Source organism: Carcharhinus amblyrhynchos, chromosome 8 (assembly GCF_965287045.1).
Source record: "Carcharhinus amblyrhynchos chromosome 8, sCarAmb.v2.hapA, whole genome shotgun sequence".
Taxonomy (NCBI): Eukaryota; Metazoa; Chordata; class Chondrichthyes; order Carcharhiniformes; family Carcharhinidae; genus Carcharhinus; species Carcharhinus amblyrhynchos.
Genome location: NC_137331.1, coordinates 55,914,569 through 55,935,958, shown reverse-complemented (window position 1 = coordinate 55,935,958; position 21,390 = coordinate 55,914,569). Strand labels below are relative to the sequence as shown.

At 42.2% G+C, this 21,390-nt stretch overlaps 1 protein-coding gene across 1 annotated transcript in view; it reads right to left on the bottom strand.

The window, feature by feature from the left end:
* The window catches only part of lactb2 (lactamase, beta 2), a 49,442-nt gene extending 28,513 nt beyond the window's left edge, over positions 1-20,929 (bottom strand). Inside the window, exons 1-3 of the mRNA XM_080194098.1 lie at positions 20,797-20,929; positions 11,674-11,837; positions 5,435-5,561 (exon numbers count right to left, since the gene is read on the bottom strand). Coding sequence (XP_080050224.1) covers positions 5,435-5,561; positions 11,674-11,837; positions 20,797-20,918 — 413 coding nt within the window. The 5' untranslated portion in view covers positions 20,919-20,929. The remainder of the gene's footprint in view (positions 1-5,434; positions 5,562-11,673; positions 11,838-20,796) is intronic.
* Between the last annotated feature and the right edge of the window lie 461 nt (positions 20,930-21,390).

Genomic DNA, 21,390 nt, shown 5'->3' with positions numbered 1-21,390 from the left:
AAGCACAGAATTTAAGCCGACACTTCAGTACAATACTGAGAGACAGCTTCAGCTTTGGATGTCAAACTGAACTCTATTTGCTCGATTAGAAGGATTTCATGATAAGTGGATAACAGTTATCCCTTTCGACAGTGTGACACTAAGATGACATCCTGTATGTCTTTTATAAAATATATAAAGTTTAAAATAAATAGAGATAATAGGGGCAGCATGGTGGCTACCATGCTGCCTCACAGTGTCAGGAACATGTGTTTGATCCCAACCTTAGGTGATTGTCAGTGTGGAGTTTGCACATTTTCCCATGTCTGTGTGGATTTTCTCCCGGTGCTCCGGTTTCCTCCCACAGTCCAAAGATGAGGTGCAGGTGAGGTGGATTGGCCATGATCAATGCATGGGTTACATGATTAGGATGGGGGATTGGGCCTAAGTTGAGTGCTCTTTCAGAGGGTCGGTGCAAGCTTGATCGGCCGAATGACCTCTTCTGCATTGTAGGGATTCTATGATACGATATGCTCATTGCTACTCCTAAAACTTTCAGACTGGACAAAAACCTAAAATCTATGTCTGTGATCCTTGAACAAAAGGAGCCACCTGGCAGTATTGGAGGAACTTGCATTTTGTTACCTCTTAAGGGCTATTAATGTCTGTGATTCTGTGAAACATTGTGGGCTATGTGGATGAAATACGAAGACAGCAATGCAAAGGCAATCCACATTCCATACTCCAGGCTGGTCAATAGGGGTGTGCTCACCTGCTAAGACAAAGGGTCCTTCCTTTCAATTCTTAATGATTGAAACATTCAACAATCTCAGGGAACCAGACGAGGGCCATCCACTTTTTGTGGAACCAGTAATATTGTCTTGCTTTACCGCAATCTTAGTATGCCATTTTACCATTTAAGTAGCAGAATCACAGATAAGGAGGAGCTCTAGCCTGGGTTGGTCATCTGGCCCTATCAACACTGCTTCAACAGGAAATTCTGTATCATCACCTACAGAATCGATTCATCTCTGCAGCCAACTCTCCCAGCCCAACCCCAGATCTGTATTGCAGCCTTAGCTTTCATTAAATCTACCAATGACTCAGCTGAAGGAGTAAGGACCGTATATCGAAGTTTGCTCAGTTAAGTAATGAAATAAGTAGATGGAAGCAGAAACTTATAGAGGGACATTGATAGATTAAAATGGGGAAAAACATGGCAGGTGAAGTTGTGTGGGGAAATTTAATTTCTTGATTTCAGACTAAGCGGAAAAATTGTCTCAAATGTCTACCCTATTGAAGTTCAAGATCTCTATCAGGCTTTCTTTTCTGGAGAATAAAGCGTCCCAGCCTAATCAGTCTTTCCTGGTAATTCTATCCCTCAGTTCTGGTGTCATCCTTGTAATTTTGTTGCATTTTTCCAGTGCCTCTATATCCTCTTTGTGACACAGAGAACAGAACTGTTAACTATACTTCTTGCTTTTTGAACTCTATTCTGTTGAAAACTTTTTTTGTACTTGTCTTAGCATCATTAATCTACATTACTATTTTAATGATTTCTGAATTTTCAACTTTACATCTTTGTTAAGAAAGGATATTCAGGGTTGTGGAACTGAGGTAGATAAATAGAGTTAAGATACAAAACAGTCATAATCTAATTGAACAGGAGAACAGGCTCATGGGACTGAATGGTCTAACTCTGTTCCTATCATGGCTAAAGAATATCAATAGGTGGACTGATTATCACATGCACTTATCCAACAAGGAAAGGAACATCTGACATTCCCATTAAAATACCATGCTACTCAATAGCATAGCTCTCTCTTGTACTTGTCCAAAATTATTGATAAGCAATTGTAATATCTCAATCACAATATTCTGCTGTCAGGTCACTAATTTAGCTCCCCACAAGAAAATAATTTACGAACCATAACACAGTAATTTTTCAATACATGACATACAATTACATCACATTTCAGAAGATAAACATACTAGTGGAATTAGTTGATCATATTTGAGATGTTTCAAAGATTACACATAATATGGGACCAATAAATACATCACAAATTGAAAAGCAAAGTTCTTTTTAAAGAACACAAAAAATCTTTTTTCTAAATAAATTGTAATTATAAATCAGATTATTTGCAGGGAAATTGCTTCACCTAAGAACACAGGAAGGACTATTACTTACATGGCGAAAAACTGCAGCATGCGACGGTGCAGAGGGACCTCGGGGTCCTTGTGCATGAGTCGCAAAAACCCAGCCTGCAGGTGCAGCAGGTGCTCAGGAAGGCGAATCAGAGGTGAGGAGACATTCTTATTGAATGGCGGGGCAGGCTCAAAGGGCTAGATGGCCTACTCCTGCTCCTATTTCTTATGTTCTTATGACCATCCGGCCCATCAACCTGCTTCAATGTGGTCATGGCTGAGCTTGGGCTTCAATGCCACATTTCCACCTGTCCCCTATATCCTTCGATTCTTTGAGACACCAAAATCTGTCAGAGTCTTAAATATATTGAATGAAGGCTCATCCACAACTTTCTAGGGTAGAAAATTTCAAAGATTCACAAGCAATTATTTCCTTCTCTCAATCCTAAATGATCTGCCCCTTATCACTAAACCGTGTCCTTTTGTTCTAGGTTCCCCATCCAACATCTCAGTATCTACTTCGTCAAGCCCCTTCAAGATCTTCAATGTTTCAATAAGACGTAGGCTCATTCTTCTGAACTTCAGAGAACTTGGATGCAATTTTTTACGCAGACTTTCATCATAGGACATCATGGTCACAAGGTAATTACAGATGGGGAAAGTTCATTCAGTCTATCTTAGTTCTTCCGTTCAGAACGAGCCTAAAGTCCTTCCAGTGTGCAATGAAATTAATTATTTCAAGGTCTTAATTTCTACTATCCTATAATTCATTTAGTGGTCACTCTGTGTGAAGAAGAGTTTCATGATATCAGTCTTATATTCACTTTTAATAGTTTGAACTCACTAGCACTACTCCTGCAATTATAATACTCCAGATTTGATAATACTAAATATTTTATATGGTCTTCAAGATCACCACACAGTTATTTCCTTTCCCATCTTTCCTCATAACTCTCAACTTTGTAACTTGGGTTCAGCTTTGTGATTTTTTTATTCATTCAGGATGTGAGTGTCTCTGGCTGAGCCAGTGCTTCTTGCCCTAATTAAACTGAGTGCCATTTCAGAGGGCATTTACGAGTCACCAATAAACCACGGTGGCAGATTTCCCTCCTATCGGGCAGTAGAGAACCAGTTGGGATTTTACGACAATTGACAATGGGTTCATGATTCCAGATTTTTTACTATATGCTGTGGTGGGTCTCAAACCTGGGTCCTCAAACTATTACCAGGGTCTCTGGATTACTAGTCCAGTGACAACACCACTAAGCAGCTGCCTCCCTATTCCCTACAGCTCTGCAGAGCTGAATGTTTCCCTGGTATATTAGTGATCAGAACTGCGTTTGGTACTTAAGATGAAGTCTGACCAAAACAATGTTGTTTAATTGTGATTTCCCAAAGCCTTATTATTTTAAACATTGGTGAGGTATTATAGAATCAGTCGTGACATTTTGGTGTTCAACTGAAAGAACATATTAGCTGGCCACCCATTTGACATTGAAGAAGCTGTTATGATTTTCAGGCCCCAGTCTCATTTAAAGTTTTTTAAAAGTTTATTTATTAGTCACATGTAAGGTTTACATTAACACTGAAATGTTAGTGTGAAATTCCCCTAGTTGCCACAGTCTGGTCAATGCATCTAACCAGCACGTCTTTTAGAATATGGGAGGAAACCGGTGCACCCGGAGAAAACCCACGGAGACAGGGGGAGAATGTGCAAACTCCACACAGACAGTAACCCAAATCCCTGGCACTGTGCGACCATGGCAGCTGAAAGGTAAACACCAAACTACTGCTCTTCAGCCTGGTTAAAATACTGACAGAGGGCAACAAGTGAGGGCTTGGAAGGGATGAACTAGCGCTAGTCCAGCAACAGCCTGCATTTAAAAAAAAGCTCATTTGTGGGCTGTAGGTCTTGATGGCAGGGCAAACATTCATAAACCATCCTTCATTGCCCTTGACAAGGTGAGCCCCTTCTTGAATCACTGCAGTCTATATGGTGAAGGTACTCCAATAGTACTGCTAGATAGAAGTTTCCAGAACTTTGATCCTGTGCCTGCAATGAAGGAATAATTAGAATGGTGCTTGGCTTGAAGGCTGTGGTGTTCTCAAGCACCCATTCGCCTTCATTATTCTAGGTGGGAGAGGTCACAGATTTGGGGATGCTGCCAAAGAGGCTTTAGTAAGTTGCTGCAGTTATTTTGTAGGAGTATAACCTGTAACCAAATTGTACTGGTGACAGTGAGATTGAATGTGTAAGGCGATGGGTGGGGTGTTGCTCAGGTGGCTGTTTTTTCCCTTGCATGTTATTGGTGCTTCACCCGTTCCATTACATTCCTGAGTTATGCCTTGTAGGTGATGAACAGGCTTCAGGGAGTTAGGAATTGGTGCACTCAATGCAGCATACCTAGCCTCTAACCTTCTCTTGTAGTCACAATATTTGTGTGTCAGATCCAATAGCAACTCCCAGAATGCTGATAGTGGGGAATTCAATGATGGCCATGCTGTTGAATGCTAAGGGGACACTTAGAGGAAGTTCACTGATTGGAGACAGTTGGATGTTGTCCAGGTCTTTCTGCACATGGACAAGGACTACTTCATTATCCAAGGAATTATGAATGGAATGGAACGGCAATCATCGGTGCACATGCCCACATCTGCCCTTATGATGGAGAAAATCCTGCAATGATATTCTGAGGCTGAGATGATTCCCCTCCAAAAACCACAACCATCTTCCTTTGTGTTAAGAATGACTCCAGATAATGGAAAGCTTTTCCCTGACATTCAATGATTCAATTTTACTAGAGATTCTTGGTGCCACCTTGTCCAAATGCTACCTTGATCCCAAGGGCATCACCTCTCTTCTCACCCCATTTACATGTGAAGGTAAGAGTAGTCCTGCAGTTTTCGATTTCAAAAGAAGCATTCAATATTTTTAAAAATTCCAGCCACTTCCTGATTAGAATGTCAGTACATATGGGTGGAACAATCTTGTTGCAAATAATCAAGTAATCCTCTGCGCAAAGTTAGACTAGATTGATTGCCAAGATTAATGAGATATTAAGGATACAGAACCTATTTCAAGGAACTTAATGCCTGTTAACACTGATTTTTTTCCCAACATAGCTTTGGGTCTATTAGCATCCCTAGGTTCTTTCAACATTCTTGTAAGCATTTCATCCACTATGCTGTTAATTCTGACTCAAACAATTAATACCGATTTCTATCAGATGTAATACACATACATTTAGGAGTACAGAAAGAATCAACAACTTGCTCATTGAAAAGCCAACATTTTGTCCAAGAATACCTCAGTGTGGCTCCCTCAGTTTCCAACACATCGCCATCCTTTAGATAGGTGTACTGCTTGTCACTTTTTCCGATTGTCTCTTTCTGAACTGGTTTGTGTGAAAGTTTGCTAATTTGAACATTGCCACCTTATAAAATTCAAACAGATGCATTAAAAAACAGCACTGTTGTCTGATTTATTTAAAATATTAAGAAGATATCATGACCTAATTAAGATAAATGTAGATTGTTTACGAATCTGGAAACACACAAAGACTTAAATATACAGTTCATAGGTTCCAAAGAAGAGTCATATTGGACTCGAAACTTTTAACAGTTTCTCTCTCCACAGATACTGCCAGATTTGCTGAGTTTTTCTAGCATTTTCTATTCTTATTTCAGTTTTTCACTATCTGCAGTATTTTGCTTTCATTTAATTTCTATCTCTATAGAGACAAAAACAACATATCCATTGTTCTTTTGAGTAAAGAAACATTCTTTATTAAGATTCACTGAAGGTACTTAACAAATAAGTCTTGAATGCCCAGAGAGAAAATAAAGATATTAGTAACTGGCAGTTTCCTTGAGTTTCAATTACCAGTCCTGTGCATTTTGTTGTTTCCATGGTTTAAATCTTCCCCCAGACTGATATAGAAAATACAACATAATTCACTTCTACTTTGGAATTATTGAGCGGCACTACTACTGTACTAAATGGGATAGATTCAGAAAAGATTTAGCATCTCAAAACTGGGCATGATGGACAATAATTTTGACAGTGTGTAAAACCAGGATTCCTATCGATCTGTGGGTTTCCAATTGGTAATTTTGGTTAAAATTATCCTCATTATGTCTGTTTGCAGCTTTTAATAGTGTCACGTGTCTGGCCTGTGAGGAAAGCCATTGTCTGCATTGTAAATGATCTCCTTAATTCATCATTGAGTTTGCAGCATCTATTTCCCAGAAAAAATGGGTCAATTAAAACGTTTAAGATTTTGACAATTTTTAGGGAGGGGTATTCGGGGTAGATTAATGTCCAGTTAAATGTCATATCCATAGTAAGATTAATGTACAGCTAAATGTCACAATAATATTGAATTGCACTTCACACTGGTTGAGCAAATTTTGGCTCAATCTTTCATTATTTAGCTTCTCAAACCTTTCATAATTTTCATTGCTTCTGTTAGATTTTTTTCACTTATTCTGCCTTGCCTTTTTTCAAACCTGCCATCATGAACATATCCTCTCAATCCTGACTCTTATACCCTCCCGATAATGGGAAATAATAAATAGCACAGAGCACTACAGCTGCGGTCTGACCAACATCTTCGACAGATTCATCCTTGTTTACATGGTTTTAACATTCAGTACAGTTATACAAATAAAGTACAGATTTCCTTTTGTTTACTATTTCCACTTGGAATTCTGCTTTCGAAAATCTGCAAATTTGACTCCCAAATATCTATCTTTGTTCCTTCATTTCACTGAGAAATGATAAAGGGATTTGACAAGGTCAGCACAAAGAAACTATTTCCATTGGTGGGGAAATCCAGAATAAGAAGACTTAAGCTTAGAGTGAGACCATTTAGATGTGAAATTAAGAATATTTTCCACAAAAAGGGCAGTGGAAGTGAGGAAGATGGTTCCTCAAGAGGCAGCTGGGTCAATTAAAACGTTTAAGATTTTGACAATTTTTAGGGAAGGGTATTCGGGGTAAGAATCAAAGATGCATAAATGGAGTTGAGATAGGTGGCATAATTTTATAATATAATATCATAGGCGCAACTTGTGGGCCGAAGGGCCTGTTTGTGCTGTAGTTTTTCTATGTTTTATGTTCTATAATTTTATAGCCTTGCTTGAGCAAGATGGAAAATTTCCACCTGAGACCAACAGACGTTTCCATTGTCTGTCCTTTAGCCGCTCCAATTTAATGGTGGGCAAGGAGAATTCCAGCGATAGATTAGCCTCGATGTAATTGAATTCTGAAACTGACTTCAGGTGCAGAATGGCCTAGCCCTGTTCCTAGGTACATATATTTTGGACAGATTCTCATTCTTTTTCCCTTCAACATATATGCAAGGTGAATATTTTCCAAATAGCTGCCGATACAGTTTTCTGTATACAACTTAACCTTTATTTGCAAAGTAATTTGAATTAATATAACAAATTGTACCTCCTGATAGCTGAATACCAAAAGGAGATTGTTGTCAGGTTAAAAACAAATTACGTCAGATACTAGAATCTGAAACAAAAACAGAAAATGCTGGAAAATCTCAGCATCTGCGGAGAGAGAATAGAGCAAATGTTTTGAGTCTGAATGCCAGACTCAAAGCGTTGATCCTGTTCTCTCTCCACAGATGCTGTCAGATATGCTGAGAGTTTTCAGCATTTACTGTTTTTGTTTCACATTTGTTATTTGGCACGTCTGACCCTCCAGAGACTGAAATTCCAAACATGCCTGTAGTGCAGTTGACAATTTTTATTTTGCAAGACACAATTTGTATTTTGTTTACCCCTGGTTAATTTTCAAAGGGTATCTATTTTCCAATTCACCAGTTCTACTGAGGCATCAAGGGGATAGTGGGAAACACTTGCGGGTGGATTGGGGGGGTATGGTGGTGGGCAAAGAAAATCACTAACATACTGCTACTTTACAATGTGTTTTATGTGACACGTTTCAAAAAAAAATTCTGAAAATCCAAGAAGTATCCCTTCCTCTGCATTTTCTCTTGTTGAGAAATTTAGTGCTCTCCTTTAAAAGGGTTACTAGATTACTTGAATGACCTACCCTTTAGAAATCAGTTTTGACAAACAAAAAACTCAGTACTGCCTTATCCACACACTACCAGCTGTACACAAAAAAGTTTTGCCATGTTATAATGGAGCACATACAGACAAAATCATAGGTAAATTCATTTATTACATTTGATTTGAAACAATACCCTATAATTTTGATTTCAAATCAGCTTTCTGATTGAGGTTAAAAATGATCTAAGGTTTCTCATCATCAGTGTTAGGGTTCCCAAATTCTGAAGTTTCATAATTAAATGTTACCAATAATATTTGAGAGTTGGGAGTGGTGTGAGAAGATGGAGAAAGTTTCTGAAATTTGCTTTGCTTTAATTTCTTCCTAGTAATAACAGACATTTCTGTTAAAAATTAAGTTTCACAGCAACACACTGGAGAGTGCTGCTCCAATTTCTGCTGTTTATACCATCTATTAAAATACAACTGATTTTGAATTACAGTAATCAGCAAGTTACACAAAATTCCAGCTATTACAAATTATAATTCAGGTTTTTATTCTTAATACTACATTACAGATTTACTGTAAAATCTTGTTTTAAACCACTTCCAGTTTAACTTTTTGGAAACCACCTACAAATTATTTGCTACCTGGTATTCCTGTTCAACTTGTATTTATAAAACACCTTTGACATAATAAAACATCTTAATGATTTCAAACAAATCTGACTGAGTCATGTAGAGATACCAGGGCAGATAATTATTTTATTTGTTTATGGAATGTAAGTATGGTGAGGAATGCCATCATTTATTTCCCAATCCTCACTGCCTTTGTGAAAGTTGTGGTGGTGAGCACCCCCCACAGTTCAATTCATGTAAGTACACCCACAGTACTGTTGAGTGAGTTCCAGGATTTTGATCCAGTGACAATGAAGGAATGCCAGGATGGTGTGTGACTTAGTGCTGTGTGATTGAGAGGGGAACTTGCATATTGTGTGTTTCCATACTTCTGCTACCTCTGTTCTAAGTGGTAGAGGCCACATATTTGGAAGATTCTGTCAAAGGAATTTTGACTGCAATGCATGTAATAGATGGTACTCACAGCTGCCACTGTGCATCAAGGGTGAAGGGATTTAATGTTTTAAGATGATAGTGGAGTGCTGATTAAATGGATTGCTTTGTGTCAAATTATGTTGCACTTAAGTGCTGTCACAGCAGCATTCATCCAGGCATGCGGAAGGTATTTCTTCACTCTTGATTTCTGCCTTGTAGATGGTGGGCAGGCTTTGGAAAGTCAGAGGGTGAGTTACTCACTGAAGAAATCTCAGCCTCTGACCTGCTCTTATAGCCACTATCTTTTTAAATGTCTGGTCCAGTTAACTTTCTGGCCAATGGCAAACAACTACTCCCCCCTCCGCCAGGCTGTTGTTGGTGAGTTGAGGGTGATCCGGTGTAATATAAGCCAAAGGCTGCAGATATGGTAAGGATGCAAGGCAGTGTGTTCTCTAATACAGTTACTAGCACTGTTATTTCCTGTTCTCACAGGAGAAAGGAACCTGGACTAGTGGCAGAGCCCCAGTCATAATCCTGATGCCCAAGGGGGCAGTGACTCTGCAGCCATAGTTGATGCTCAATTGTGGATAGTGTGTAACTGCACTAACCTTATCACCAGGCACAAAGAAAGCCTCAAGCAACTAAGACAGAGGTGTTCATGCGTCTTCCAATGTTCCTGTCTGGATGGCCATGAAATGCTGATCATTTTAAGATCATAAGATTATCAGAACTGGGAGCAGGAGTAGGCGATTTGGCCTCTTGAGCATGTTCTACTATTCAATAAGATAATGGTTGATCTGACCGTGGCCTTAACTCTACTCTCCTGCCATCCTCTTTATCCATAACATATTTAATACCCCAGCCTCCAATGGGGAAGAAAATTTCAAAGGCTAAGGACCCTTTGAGAGAAAAATTCTTCCTAATCTGTCTCAAATGGGAGACCCCTTATTTTCAATTGTGTTGTAGATTCTCCTAGGAGCAAAACATCCTCTCAGCATCTTTGTCAAGTCCTCTCAGAATCTTACATTTCAATAAGATCACCTCTCACTCTTCTAAACTCCAGTGAGTATAGACCCAATTTACTAAATCTTTCTTCATGAGACAACGCCTTTATCCTATGAATGAACCTACTGAACCTTTTCTGAACTGTTTCTAAAGCAAGTATATCCCTCTTTAAGTAAACAGACTATAGCTGGAATTCTCTGGCTGTTCACACACCCCACCACCACTGCCAGAAAGGATGGAGAATTTAGCTGTCAGCCAACTCTTCATTCACTGCAGCAGGATGGCAGAATCCTGCTGGCTTAAATGGCCAGAAAATCCCACCCCATAACTGCACATAATACTTTAGGTGTGTATCCTGTACTGCTGTGGCAAGACTTCCCTACGTCACCCCCTTTGCAAGAAAGGGCAACATTCCATTTGCCTTCTTAAACACTTGCTGTATCTACATGCTAATCTTTTATGATCCATTTACAATAATATTGTGATCTCTCTTTCCATTTAAATAATAATCTGCTTTCCTATTCTTCCTGCCAAATGGACAGTATTAAAGCTAGCCACACACTCTATCCCCATATTTATCCATATGCTTGACCCAGTGTTGGGCATTCACAGTTCTGAATCCATGAGACATTTTGTTAACCTTTGCCCAGGTGCAGATTTGCCAGATTATTCCACTGGTTTCCATCCATTGAGTTTTCTTCCTTACTAGTAAGCCTAAGGTGATACCACATAAAGCAAGGACAAACGAAATGAGGTGCATGTTCGTTGCACACAACATTGACGATGAGCTCTGTGTCCAATAAGAACAAATATTTATTTTGTTTTTAACTGTTTAAAGTTGATCTTTATTCTTTCATGGGACATGGGTGTCGCTGGCTAGCCAGCATTTATTGGCCATCCCTAATTGCCCACTTCAGAGGGCAATTAAGAGTCAACCACATTGCTGTGGGCCTGACTAGGTAAGGATGGTAGATCTCCTTCCCTAAAGGACATTAATGAATCAGATGGATTTTTCTGACAAACAACAATGGCTTAATGGTCATCATTAGACTTTTAATTCCAGATTTTTTTTATTGAATTCAAATTTCACCATCTGCCATGGTGGGATTTGAATCCAGGTCCCCAGAGCATTACCCTGAGTTCCTGGATTAATAGTCTAATGACAAAGCCACTACACCACTCCTCCCCTTAATAGTCCTATTATGTATGAATCTTTAAGCATTTTGTATAACTTGTTATGAAGTATTCATGGGGTCGTGGTTAGAGAACAGTAGTACAGGCAAATGTTTAATAGCATCATTTCCCCTTCCCCATTAAAAGTACAAAGCAGTATAGTTTCTATTTACAATTTGGCATTTATTTCAGCATGGAAGTTCATTTTACATAAAGCTTTAAATACATCTAACTATATTTTTTAATTACTGGATACTGAGAAACCACTAGCTTCAGCATACTCACCATCAACAACATTCTCCAATATATCTGGTATACCTCCGACATGATCGATATGCCAGTGCGTCACCAGAATTTCTTGAATACTGGCATTTAATTGGGCCAAAGTTTCTTTTAAACAGCTGATGTATTCAGGTACAGCTGGGTCACCAGTGTCAATCAAGAATCGTCTGTCAGAAAAATATTACAATATTCAGTATCAACTTAATCATTTGCAACTATATTACTTGGTTCACTTTTTCAACTTGTACTAAATGTAGGACTATTTCCTAAAACAATGTTATAAGATAAACACAATACAACAGAAAGAATGATGAATTTTTTTATGCCACATGATGCATCTTACACACATTGCTGGTGCTGATCTGGATCACCTCCTAATATATATGGATACCCAACTGCATTTCATATATGCGTAACAGAGCTAAGACCTCATACTATATTTTTATGAAATATATGCATCATCTTGGGTACTTCCCTTATAATTTTCAAGGGGACCTTTGGGTAGGAATGCATTGTGTGGGCAAATGCGTATGCAAAGTAGTCAAATGTTTCCCGGTGATTCAACAGGCCCTCTCTTCCTTGCCCTGTTCCAGTGTCCTTTTAAACAAAGTCCCTTTTAGTCAATCTTCTAAGCACACTTGAACGGACTTCCAGCACCCATTGATGATTCTTTGGTCTTCAACCCTTCACAACAAACTTTGTTCCTTTGAACAAGGGTTCTGTCCTCACCACCACTCCCCCAAAAGCAGTCCCTTTCTTCTACAATAGTGCAGATGCTGGAATCTGAAACAAGCATAGTATGATCTAAAGTAGTCAGCACGGCTTTGTTAAAGGCAGGTCATGTCTTAAGAGCCTGGTTGAGTTTTTAAAAAATGTGACTAATCACATTGACGAAGGAAGAGCAGTGGATGTGGCTTATGTGGACTTCAGCAAGACATTCGATAAGGTCCCCCATGCAAGGCTTATTGAGAAAGTGAGGGGGCATGGGATCCAAGGGGATGTTGCTTTGTGGATCCAGAACTGGCTTGCCCGCAGAAGGCAGAGAGTGGTTGCAGATAGGTCTTTTTCTGCATGGAGGTCGGTCACCAATGGAGTGCCCCAGGGATCTGTTCTGGGACCCTTGCTGTTTGTGATTTTTATAAATGACCTGGATGAGGAATAGGAAGGATGGGTTGGTAAGTTTGCCGATGACACGAAGGTCAGAGGTGTTGTGGGTAGTGTGGAGGGATGTCAGAAGTTGCAGCGTGACATAGATAGGATGCAAGACTGCGCGGAGAAGTCGCAGATGGACTTCAACACGGATAAATGTGTAGTGGTACGTTTTGGCAGGTCAAATGGGATGAAGGAATATAATATTAAGGTTAAGACTCTTAGCAGCGTGGAAGATCAGAAGGATCTTGGGGTCCGGAATCATAGGACTCTCAAATTGGCTTCGCAGGTAGAGGATGTGGTTAAGAAGGCATATGGTGTGCTGGCCTTCATCAATCGAGGAACTGAGTTTAGAAGTTGGGAGATAATGCTGCAACTGTGTAAGACCCTAGTCAGACCCCACTTGGAGTACTGTGCTGAGTTCTGGTTGCCTCATTACAGGAAGGATGTGGAAGCCATTGAAAGGGTGCAGAGAAGATTTACAAGGATGTTATCTGGATTGGGTGGCATGCCTTATGAGGATAGATTGAGAGAGTTTGATCTTTTCTCCTTAGAGAGACGAAGGATGAGAGGGGACCTGATAGAGGTGTATAAGATGATGAGAGGTATTGATCAGATGGACTCTCAGAGGCTTTTCCCCAGGACTGAAACGGCTGCCACAAGAGAACACAGGTTTAAGGTGCTGGGGAATAGGTATAGAGGAGATGTCAGGAGTAAGTTTTTCACTCAGAAGGTGGTGGGTGAGTGGTATTGGCTGCCTTCGGTGGTGGTGAAGGCAAATTCGATAGGGTCTTTTAAGAGACTTCTGGATGAGTACATGGGACTTAATAGGATTGAGGGCTATAGGTAAGCTTAGTAGGTAGGGATATGATCGGTGCAACTTGTGGGCCGAAGGGCTTGTTTGTGCTGTAGTTTTTCTGTGATTCTAACAGAGGTTGCTGGAAAATCTCAGCAGGTTTGGCGACATCTGTAAGAGACAGCAGAGTTAATGTTTCAAGTCCTTTTGGCTCTTCATCAGAATACAAGGTTACATGTCTGCTGAGAATGTGCTGTAACATAGGTACATGGCATGGGGTTTTCAGTTGTGAGAAGATTGTACTAGGGAAAACATTTCCTGTAGAGTGATGCTTCAAACCAATGATTTTAGTTTGTTTTTACAGTAAAAATCTTAACATTTGAAATGTTATCATGCTTTAACATCATACTATCAGAAGGACATGGAGGCTATGGAGAGAGTACAGAAAAGGTTTACCAGGATGTTGCCTGATGTAGAGGGTATTAGCTATGAGGAGAGATTGAACAAACTGGGATTGTTCTCCCTGGAAAGATGGAGGCTGAGGAGTGACCTGATAGAAGTTTATAAAATTATGAGGGGCATAGTTAAGGTGAACAGTTGGAAGCTTTTCCCCAGGGCAGAAATGACAATTACGAAGGGACATAAGTTCAAGGTAAGAGGGGAAAGGTTCAAAAGAGATGTGTGGGGGAAGTTTTTTCTTACACAGATGGTGTGGGGGCCTGGAATGCACTACCAAGTGAGGTCGTTGAGGCAGTTACGTTAGCCACATTTAAAACTTATCTGGATAGACTTATGAACAGGCGGGGAATAGAGAGATACAGGCAGTTGGTCTAGTTAGGACAACATGATTGGTGCAGGCTTGGTGGGCTGAAGGGCCTGTTCCTGTGCTGTACTGTTCTTTGTATCATTGACTGGGAAATTTACATCTCTTTTTAAAAGTTATTTGTCATTTTCTTCTACCTGCCATGGCAGCACCTGCTTTCAGTCAAACAGCCACTGAGAGTCTGCAAGCAGCAAGAAAGAACAGCTGTCTTCTCCTTTGTGTTCATATATAATGCAGATGTATGGGATTGGGGGTGATCTAGGTAATTGGATCAGGAATTGGCTAGCAGATAGGAGACAGAGGGTGGTGGTTGATGGTAAATATTCGTCATGGAGTTCGGTTACGAGTGGTGTGCCTCAGGGATCTGTTTTGGGGCCACTGCTGTTTGTAATTTTTATTAATGATCTGGATGAGGGTATAGTTGGGTGGATTAGTAAGTTTGCTGATGACACCAAAGTCGGAGGTGTGGTAGATTGTGAGGAAGGGTGTCATAGTTTGCAGGGTGACTTAGAAAGGTTGCAGAGCTGGGCCGCGAGGTGGCGGATGGAGTTTAATGTGGAGAAGTGTGAGGTAATTCATTTCGGTAGGAATAACAGATGTGTTGAGTATAGGGCTAACGGGAGGACTTTGAATACAGTGGATGAGCAGAGGGATCTAGGTGTATGTGTACATAGATCCCTGAAAGTTGGGAATCAAGTAGATAAGGTTGTTAAGAAGGCGTACGGTGTCTTGGCGTTTATTGGTAGGGGGATTGAATTTAGGAGTCGCAGCGTCATGATGCAACTGTACACAACTCTGGTGCGGCCGCACTTGGAGTATTGTGTGCAGTTCTGGTCCCCACATTACAGGAAGGATGTAGAGGCTTTGGAGAGGGTGCAGAGGAGGTTTACCAGGATGTTGCCTGGTATGGAGGGGAGATCCTATGAGGAGAGACTGAGAGATTTGGGGTTGTTTTCGCTGGAAAGAAGGCGGCTAAGAGGGGACCTTATTGAAACATATAAGATGATTAGAGGTTTAGACAGGGTAGATAGTGATAGCCTTTTTCCTAGGATGGAGAAAGCTAGCACGAGAGGGCACGACTTTAAATTAAGGGGGGGTAGTTATAGGACTGATGTCAGGGGTAGGTTCTTTACCCAGAGGGTGGTGAGGGACTGGAATGCCCTGCCAGCTGCAGTTGTAAATGCGCCTAGTTTGGGGGCGTTTAAGAGATCTGTGGATACGTTTATGGACGAAATGGGATTGGTTTAGATTAGTGGGTTAGTGTTGTTTTTTTTTTAAAAAGCTGGTCGGCGCAACATCGTGGGCCGAAGGGCCTGTTCTGCGCTGTAATGTTCTATGTTCTATTATAACTTGCACCTAGCTTTCAATAAGGCCGGACCTGGGCTCTTATCCCCATGGCAAACGGACTACATATGTCAGTCACTTAGCAGATTTGATTATAACTTACATTGTCTCTCATTCCAGGGTATTCTATTTTACATAAAATGAAAAGACACCTTTAAAATATAACCACCTTATAACTTGCGTGATCATGACACGTACAACGTTTTTTATCTGTAGGGGAAAAAAACTTTTCCATGTGAAAGATGGAAGGGGACTGTCCAAATGTTGAAGGCACAAAGTTAGCTGTATATTCTGAGAGGGATTGGAACATGCTGCTTTGCTTTTGAATGTTTACACTACAACAAATTGATTCTGGTTCATTCTAAGAAGGTTTATCGATAGTGATTTAGATACTCACCATATCATCACATCTCAGAATTTACCTCAAATGATGACCATCTCAAATCCAGACCTTCCCTCCACCACAAAAAGAAGTCCTTTTGGTCTACTTTTAACTTTGCCCCAAATGAGTAGGACATTGGTAGTGTTCTGCCAGGCCACTGTAGTTTAGTGAAAGGTAAAACAACAATACACTTTCCCTGGGACCAAAAATAATTCTCCCCCCAAAATATTCCAGACATTATTGGAGCACTCTCCAGCAGCCCCTTTAAATATCCCTGCTTGGGCCCCTCTGGTACAACAGGGCGTAGAACACATTGTAGATTCTCTCTCAATCTTTACAGTTAATGAAGCTATTTGGCCCATCAAGTCTGCACTGGCCGTCTGAAAGAGCATTTTTTTGCATCATTGGCTAAACCAGCATTTATTGCCCATCCCCAGTTGCCCTTGGGAAGGTGATGGTGAACTGCCTTCCTGAACTGCTGCAGACCCTAAGGTGTAGTAGGTACACTCACAGCGCTGTTAGGGAGGGAGTTCCAGGATTTTTACCCAGCGACAGGGAAGGAATGGTGATATATTTTCAAGTCAGGTTGGTGAGTGGTTTGGAGGGGAATTTCCAGGCAATGGTTATCCGAGGTATCTGTTACTCTTGTCCTTATAGATGGAAGTGGTCATAGGCCTGGAAGGTGCTGCCTAAAGAACACTGGGGAGTTCCTGCAGTGCATCTTGTAGAAAGTATACGCAGCTGCCACTGTTTATCAATGGTGAAAGGATTGAATGTAATAATCAAGTGGGTTGCTTTATCTGGCACGGTGTCAAGCTTTTTGAGTTTTGTTGGAGCTGCACCCATCCAAGCAAAAGGAGTGTATTCCATGACACTCCTGACTTGTGCCTTGTAGATGGTGAACAGGCTTTGGGGAGTCAGGAGATGAAGTACCACAGGATCCATAGCCTTTGACCTGCTTTGGTCACTACGGGGTATTTATCTGGCTAGTCCACTTCAGTTTCTGGTCAATGGTAACCTCCAGGATGTTGATAGTGGGGGATTCAGTGAATGTAATACCATTGAATGTCAAGGGGATGGTTAGATCCACTCTTGTTGAAGATAATCATTGTTTAGCACTTGTGTGGTGCTAAATATACTTGCCACTTGTCAGCTCAAGCCTGGATACTGTCCAGGTTTTCCTGCATTTGGACGTGGACTGCTTCAGTATCTGAGGAGTCGTGAATGGTGCTGAACATTGTACAATCAGCGGCAAGCATCCCTACTTCTGACCTCATACTGGAAAGGTCATTGATGAAGCAGCTGAAGATGGTTGGACCTACGACAGTACCATGGGGAACTTCTGTAGTGATGTCCTGGAGTTGAAATATTTGACCTCCAATCACCACAACCATCTTCCTTTGTGCCAGGTATGACTCCAACCAGCAGAGGATTTTTCCCTTGATTCCCATTGACAGTTTTGCTGGGGCTTCTTGCTGCCACATTCAGCCAAATGCTGCCTTGATTTCAAGGGCAGCCACTTTCACCTCTGGTGAGGTGTTCTGTCCATGTTTGAACAAAGCCTGTAATGAGACTAGGACCTGAGTGATCTTAGTGGAACCTAAAATAACCGTCCAAGAGCAAGTTATTGCTGAGTAAGTATCCCTTGATCGCACTACTGATGACCCCTCCTTCCAACACTTTACTGATAATTAAGAGTGGACTGATGGGGTGGTTATTGGCCCGAATGGATTTGTCCTGTTCCTTTTGTACAGCACATACCTGGACAATTTTCAAAATTGTAGGTAGATGCCAATGTTGTAGATACCAATGTTGTAGATATACTGGAACAACTTGATAAGGGGCGTGGCAGGTTCTGGAACAAAGTCTTTAGTACTATTGCCGCAATACTATCATAAGAACATAAGAAATAGGAGCAGGAGTAGGCCATCTAGCTCTTTGAGCCTGTCCCGCCATTCTATAAGATCATGGCTGGTCTGAAGTGGATCAGTTCCACTTTCCCGCTTTCTCCCTATAACCCTTAATTCCCTTGTCTGTCAAAAACCTATCTACCCGTGACTTAAATATATTTAGCGACGTAGCCGCCACCACTTCAATGGGCAGAGAATTCCAGAGATTCACCACCCTTTGAGTGAAGAAGTTCCTCCTCAACTCTGATCTAAACTGTCTCCCCCCCCCCCCCACATCTTGAGGCTGTGGCCCTATCCACCCCTTCATTATCTTATATGTCTCTATAAGATCCCCTCTCATCGTTCTGAACTCCAACGAGTACAGACCCAGTCTATTTAGTCTCTCTTCATAGTCCAACCCCCTCATCTCCAGTATCAGCTTATCCTCTGCACTCCCTCCAAGGCCAATATAACCTTGCGCAAGTGTGGCAACCAAAACTGCACACAGTACTCCAGCTGCAGCCTCACCAGTACCCTGTACAGTTGCAGCAAGACCTCCCTGCTTTTATATTCTATCCCCCTCACTATAAAGGCTAGCATTCCATTCGCCTTCTTGATCATCTGCAGACTGGGTTTTTGCGACTCATGCACAAGGACCCCCAGGTCCCTCTGCACCGTAGCATGCTGCAGCTTTTCGCCCTTTAAATAGTAATCCCTCCTACTATTATTTCTGCCAAAGTGGATAACCTCACACTTGCTAACATTATACTCCATCTGCCAGGTCCTCGCCCACTCGCTTAGCCTATCCAGATCCCTCTGCAGACTTTCCACACCCTCCACGCAATTTGCTTTTCCACTCATCTTCGTGTCATCAGCAAATTTCGTCACCCTACACTCAGCCCCCTCCTCCAGATCATCTATATAAATGGTAAATAGCTGAGGCCCCAGCACCGATCCTTGCAGCACTCCACTAGTCACCAACCGCCAATCAGAATCGCACCCATTGATACCATAGCTTTTGCAGTATCCAGTACTTTCAGCCATTCCTTGATATCACATGGCAAGAATCGAATTGGCTTAAGATTGACATCTTTGATGCTGGAGACCTCCAAAAAGGACCGAGATGGACCTACCAATTAACATTCAAGTACTTTCAATGTAGCCCTCCTCCCCGCCTTATACCCATAATCTTGCACATTCTTTCTTTTCAGGAAGCAATCCAATTCTTTTCTGAATATCTTGATCAAACCTGCCTCATCATCCTCTAAGGAAGTTCATTTCCGACTCCAATCTCTGGGTAAAAAAAATCCTCACATCACTTTTACCCCTTTTGTCAATTATTTTGAATTTGCACCCTCTAGTTCTTGATGCTCTCTACAGTGGGAATGGCTTCTATTTACTCTGTCAATAACCCTCAGGATCTTGAATACCTCAATCAAATATTCTCTCAGCCTTCTTTTCTCCAAGGAAAACCTCATTGCTCTAGTTATTTATCTCTGGGTATCACTCTTGTGAATCTCCTCAGTGCTGTCTACAATGTCTTCATACCCTTTTAGTATGGTGCCCGGAACTGGACATAGTACTCCAAATGAGGCTTAACAGCGTCTTATACAACTTCAACTTCAGTTCAGTCTGGCACATTAGAACAATGCCGTCAATTCAACTGGACACATTTCTTCCTCTCTTCTCCATTAGCCACTGAATTCATGTTAGTGTTCTATTCATGGTGGCTCTTCCTCACCATACATTTTCTCAGTTAATGGAGGTACTGACTTTCTTCCATCAATCTTTTTACTACCACTCACTTTTCTTCCCCTTTCTTCCCATCTTCAAGAAAGCTGTATTACAATCTCTATATGATTTTGGCAATAAATGCAAGAACTTGCACCAACAGCTAAGGAAGTCACAATTCCTGGCCCTGGCAGCAATCTGAAAGAGTAGGAACAACCTGACTCATGAGAACCAGGGAGAGGGGAGTCATAATCAATATGGGGTATGGGACATTTTCAAAAGGACTGGGTGGGTGGCCATAGCCAAGACAGCTGCAGTGGGGCATTCCCTAAGAGGCACTCAAAATAATTTGAGAACAAGACCAAGATCAAATGAACATGATTCAGTTCTATGGCTCCGCGGCATATATCACTGGATTGAAAACTTTGTTAGCAGTGCATGGGAAAACCCAAGCTACAACAGTTTGGAATGTGTATGAGGGATTGCCTTTCAAAGAAACATGGGAAAAATAAATAGATGGATTACACCATAACAATAAGAGTAAATTCAATAGGATTTAGTGGAGGAGGTTGTGAGGAGATTAAATTGAAGGCAATAAAATTATGAGGGGTCTGGATGGATTGGGTAGCAATGATTTACTTTCTTTGGCAGAGTCAATAAGCAGATGGCACAGACTTAAAGCAATTGGTAGAAAAATTAGGTGAGGGATTGTTTCTATATCTCCAGTGTAACTCACAGCTTGGCAATACAGCAGAGACAGAAAAGCTCACTGAATGTAAATGGGAATGAAGCCAGGGTGTTACCATCCACAGGGTGGGGACCAAGAGAGCAGGATGAGGCTGAATAGCTCTGCCACGGGTTAGATGGGCTGAATGGTCTTCAGCGCTGTCAGTTTTCTTTGGGCTTCAAGTTGCTGCTGTCGGGCCGGGCCAGGAGTGAGTGTCCCGGGGAGACGGGGTGCAGGTCCCGCTCTGCAGCTGCCTCCCTCCCACAGGCCTGACTCTGTACTCACCGGGGCCCAGTGCCCACCAGGTAGGTGTTGGTTCCCTGCAGGGTCATCGGGCCCGGGTTACAGCCCAGCACCCGGACCACCCGGGCCGACAGGCGCTGCACCTTCGGCAGAGCCGCCATCATCCCTCCGCCCCGCACGCGCGCAACCGGGCAGGCGAGTACATCACGCGCTCCCCACCCTCGACTTCCAGTGCCGTGGGAGCGCGCATTGTGGGCGTGCTCCTGCCGCTGGGGTCAGAGGTCAGCTGTTTGTCGCAATATCAAATAACAGTAACTGGACTGGGGGGAGGTCCGGGCCTGGGCCTGGGCCTGGGCCTGGGCCTGGGCCTGGGCCTGGGCCTGGGCCTGGGCCTGGGCCTGGGCCTGGGCCTGGGCCTGGGCCTGGGCCTGGGCCTGGGCCTGGGCCTGGGCCTGGGCCTGGGCCTGGGGGGGAGGGGTCAGGCAAGAGGAGGGGGACTGGCAGCAGATGAGAAACAGGAGGGAGGAGGGAGGAGGGAGGAGGGGGGAGGGGGGAGGGGGGGAGGGGGGGGAGGGGGGGGAGGGGGGGGAGGGGGGAGGGGGGGGGGGGGGGGGGGAGGGGGGGGGGGAGAGGGGG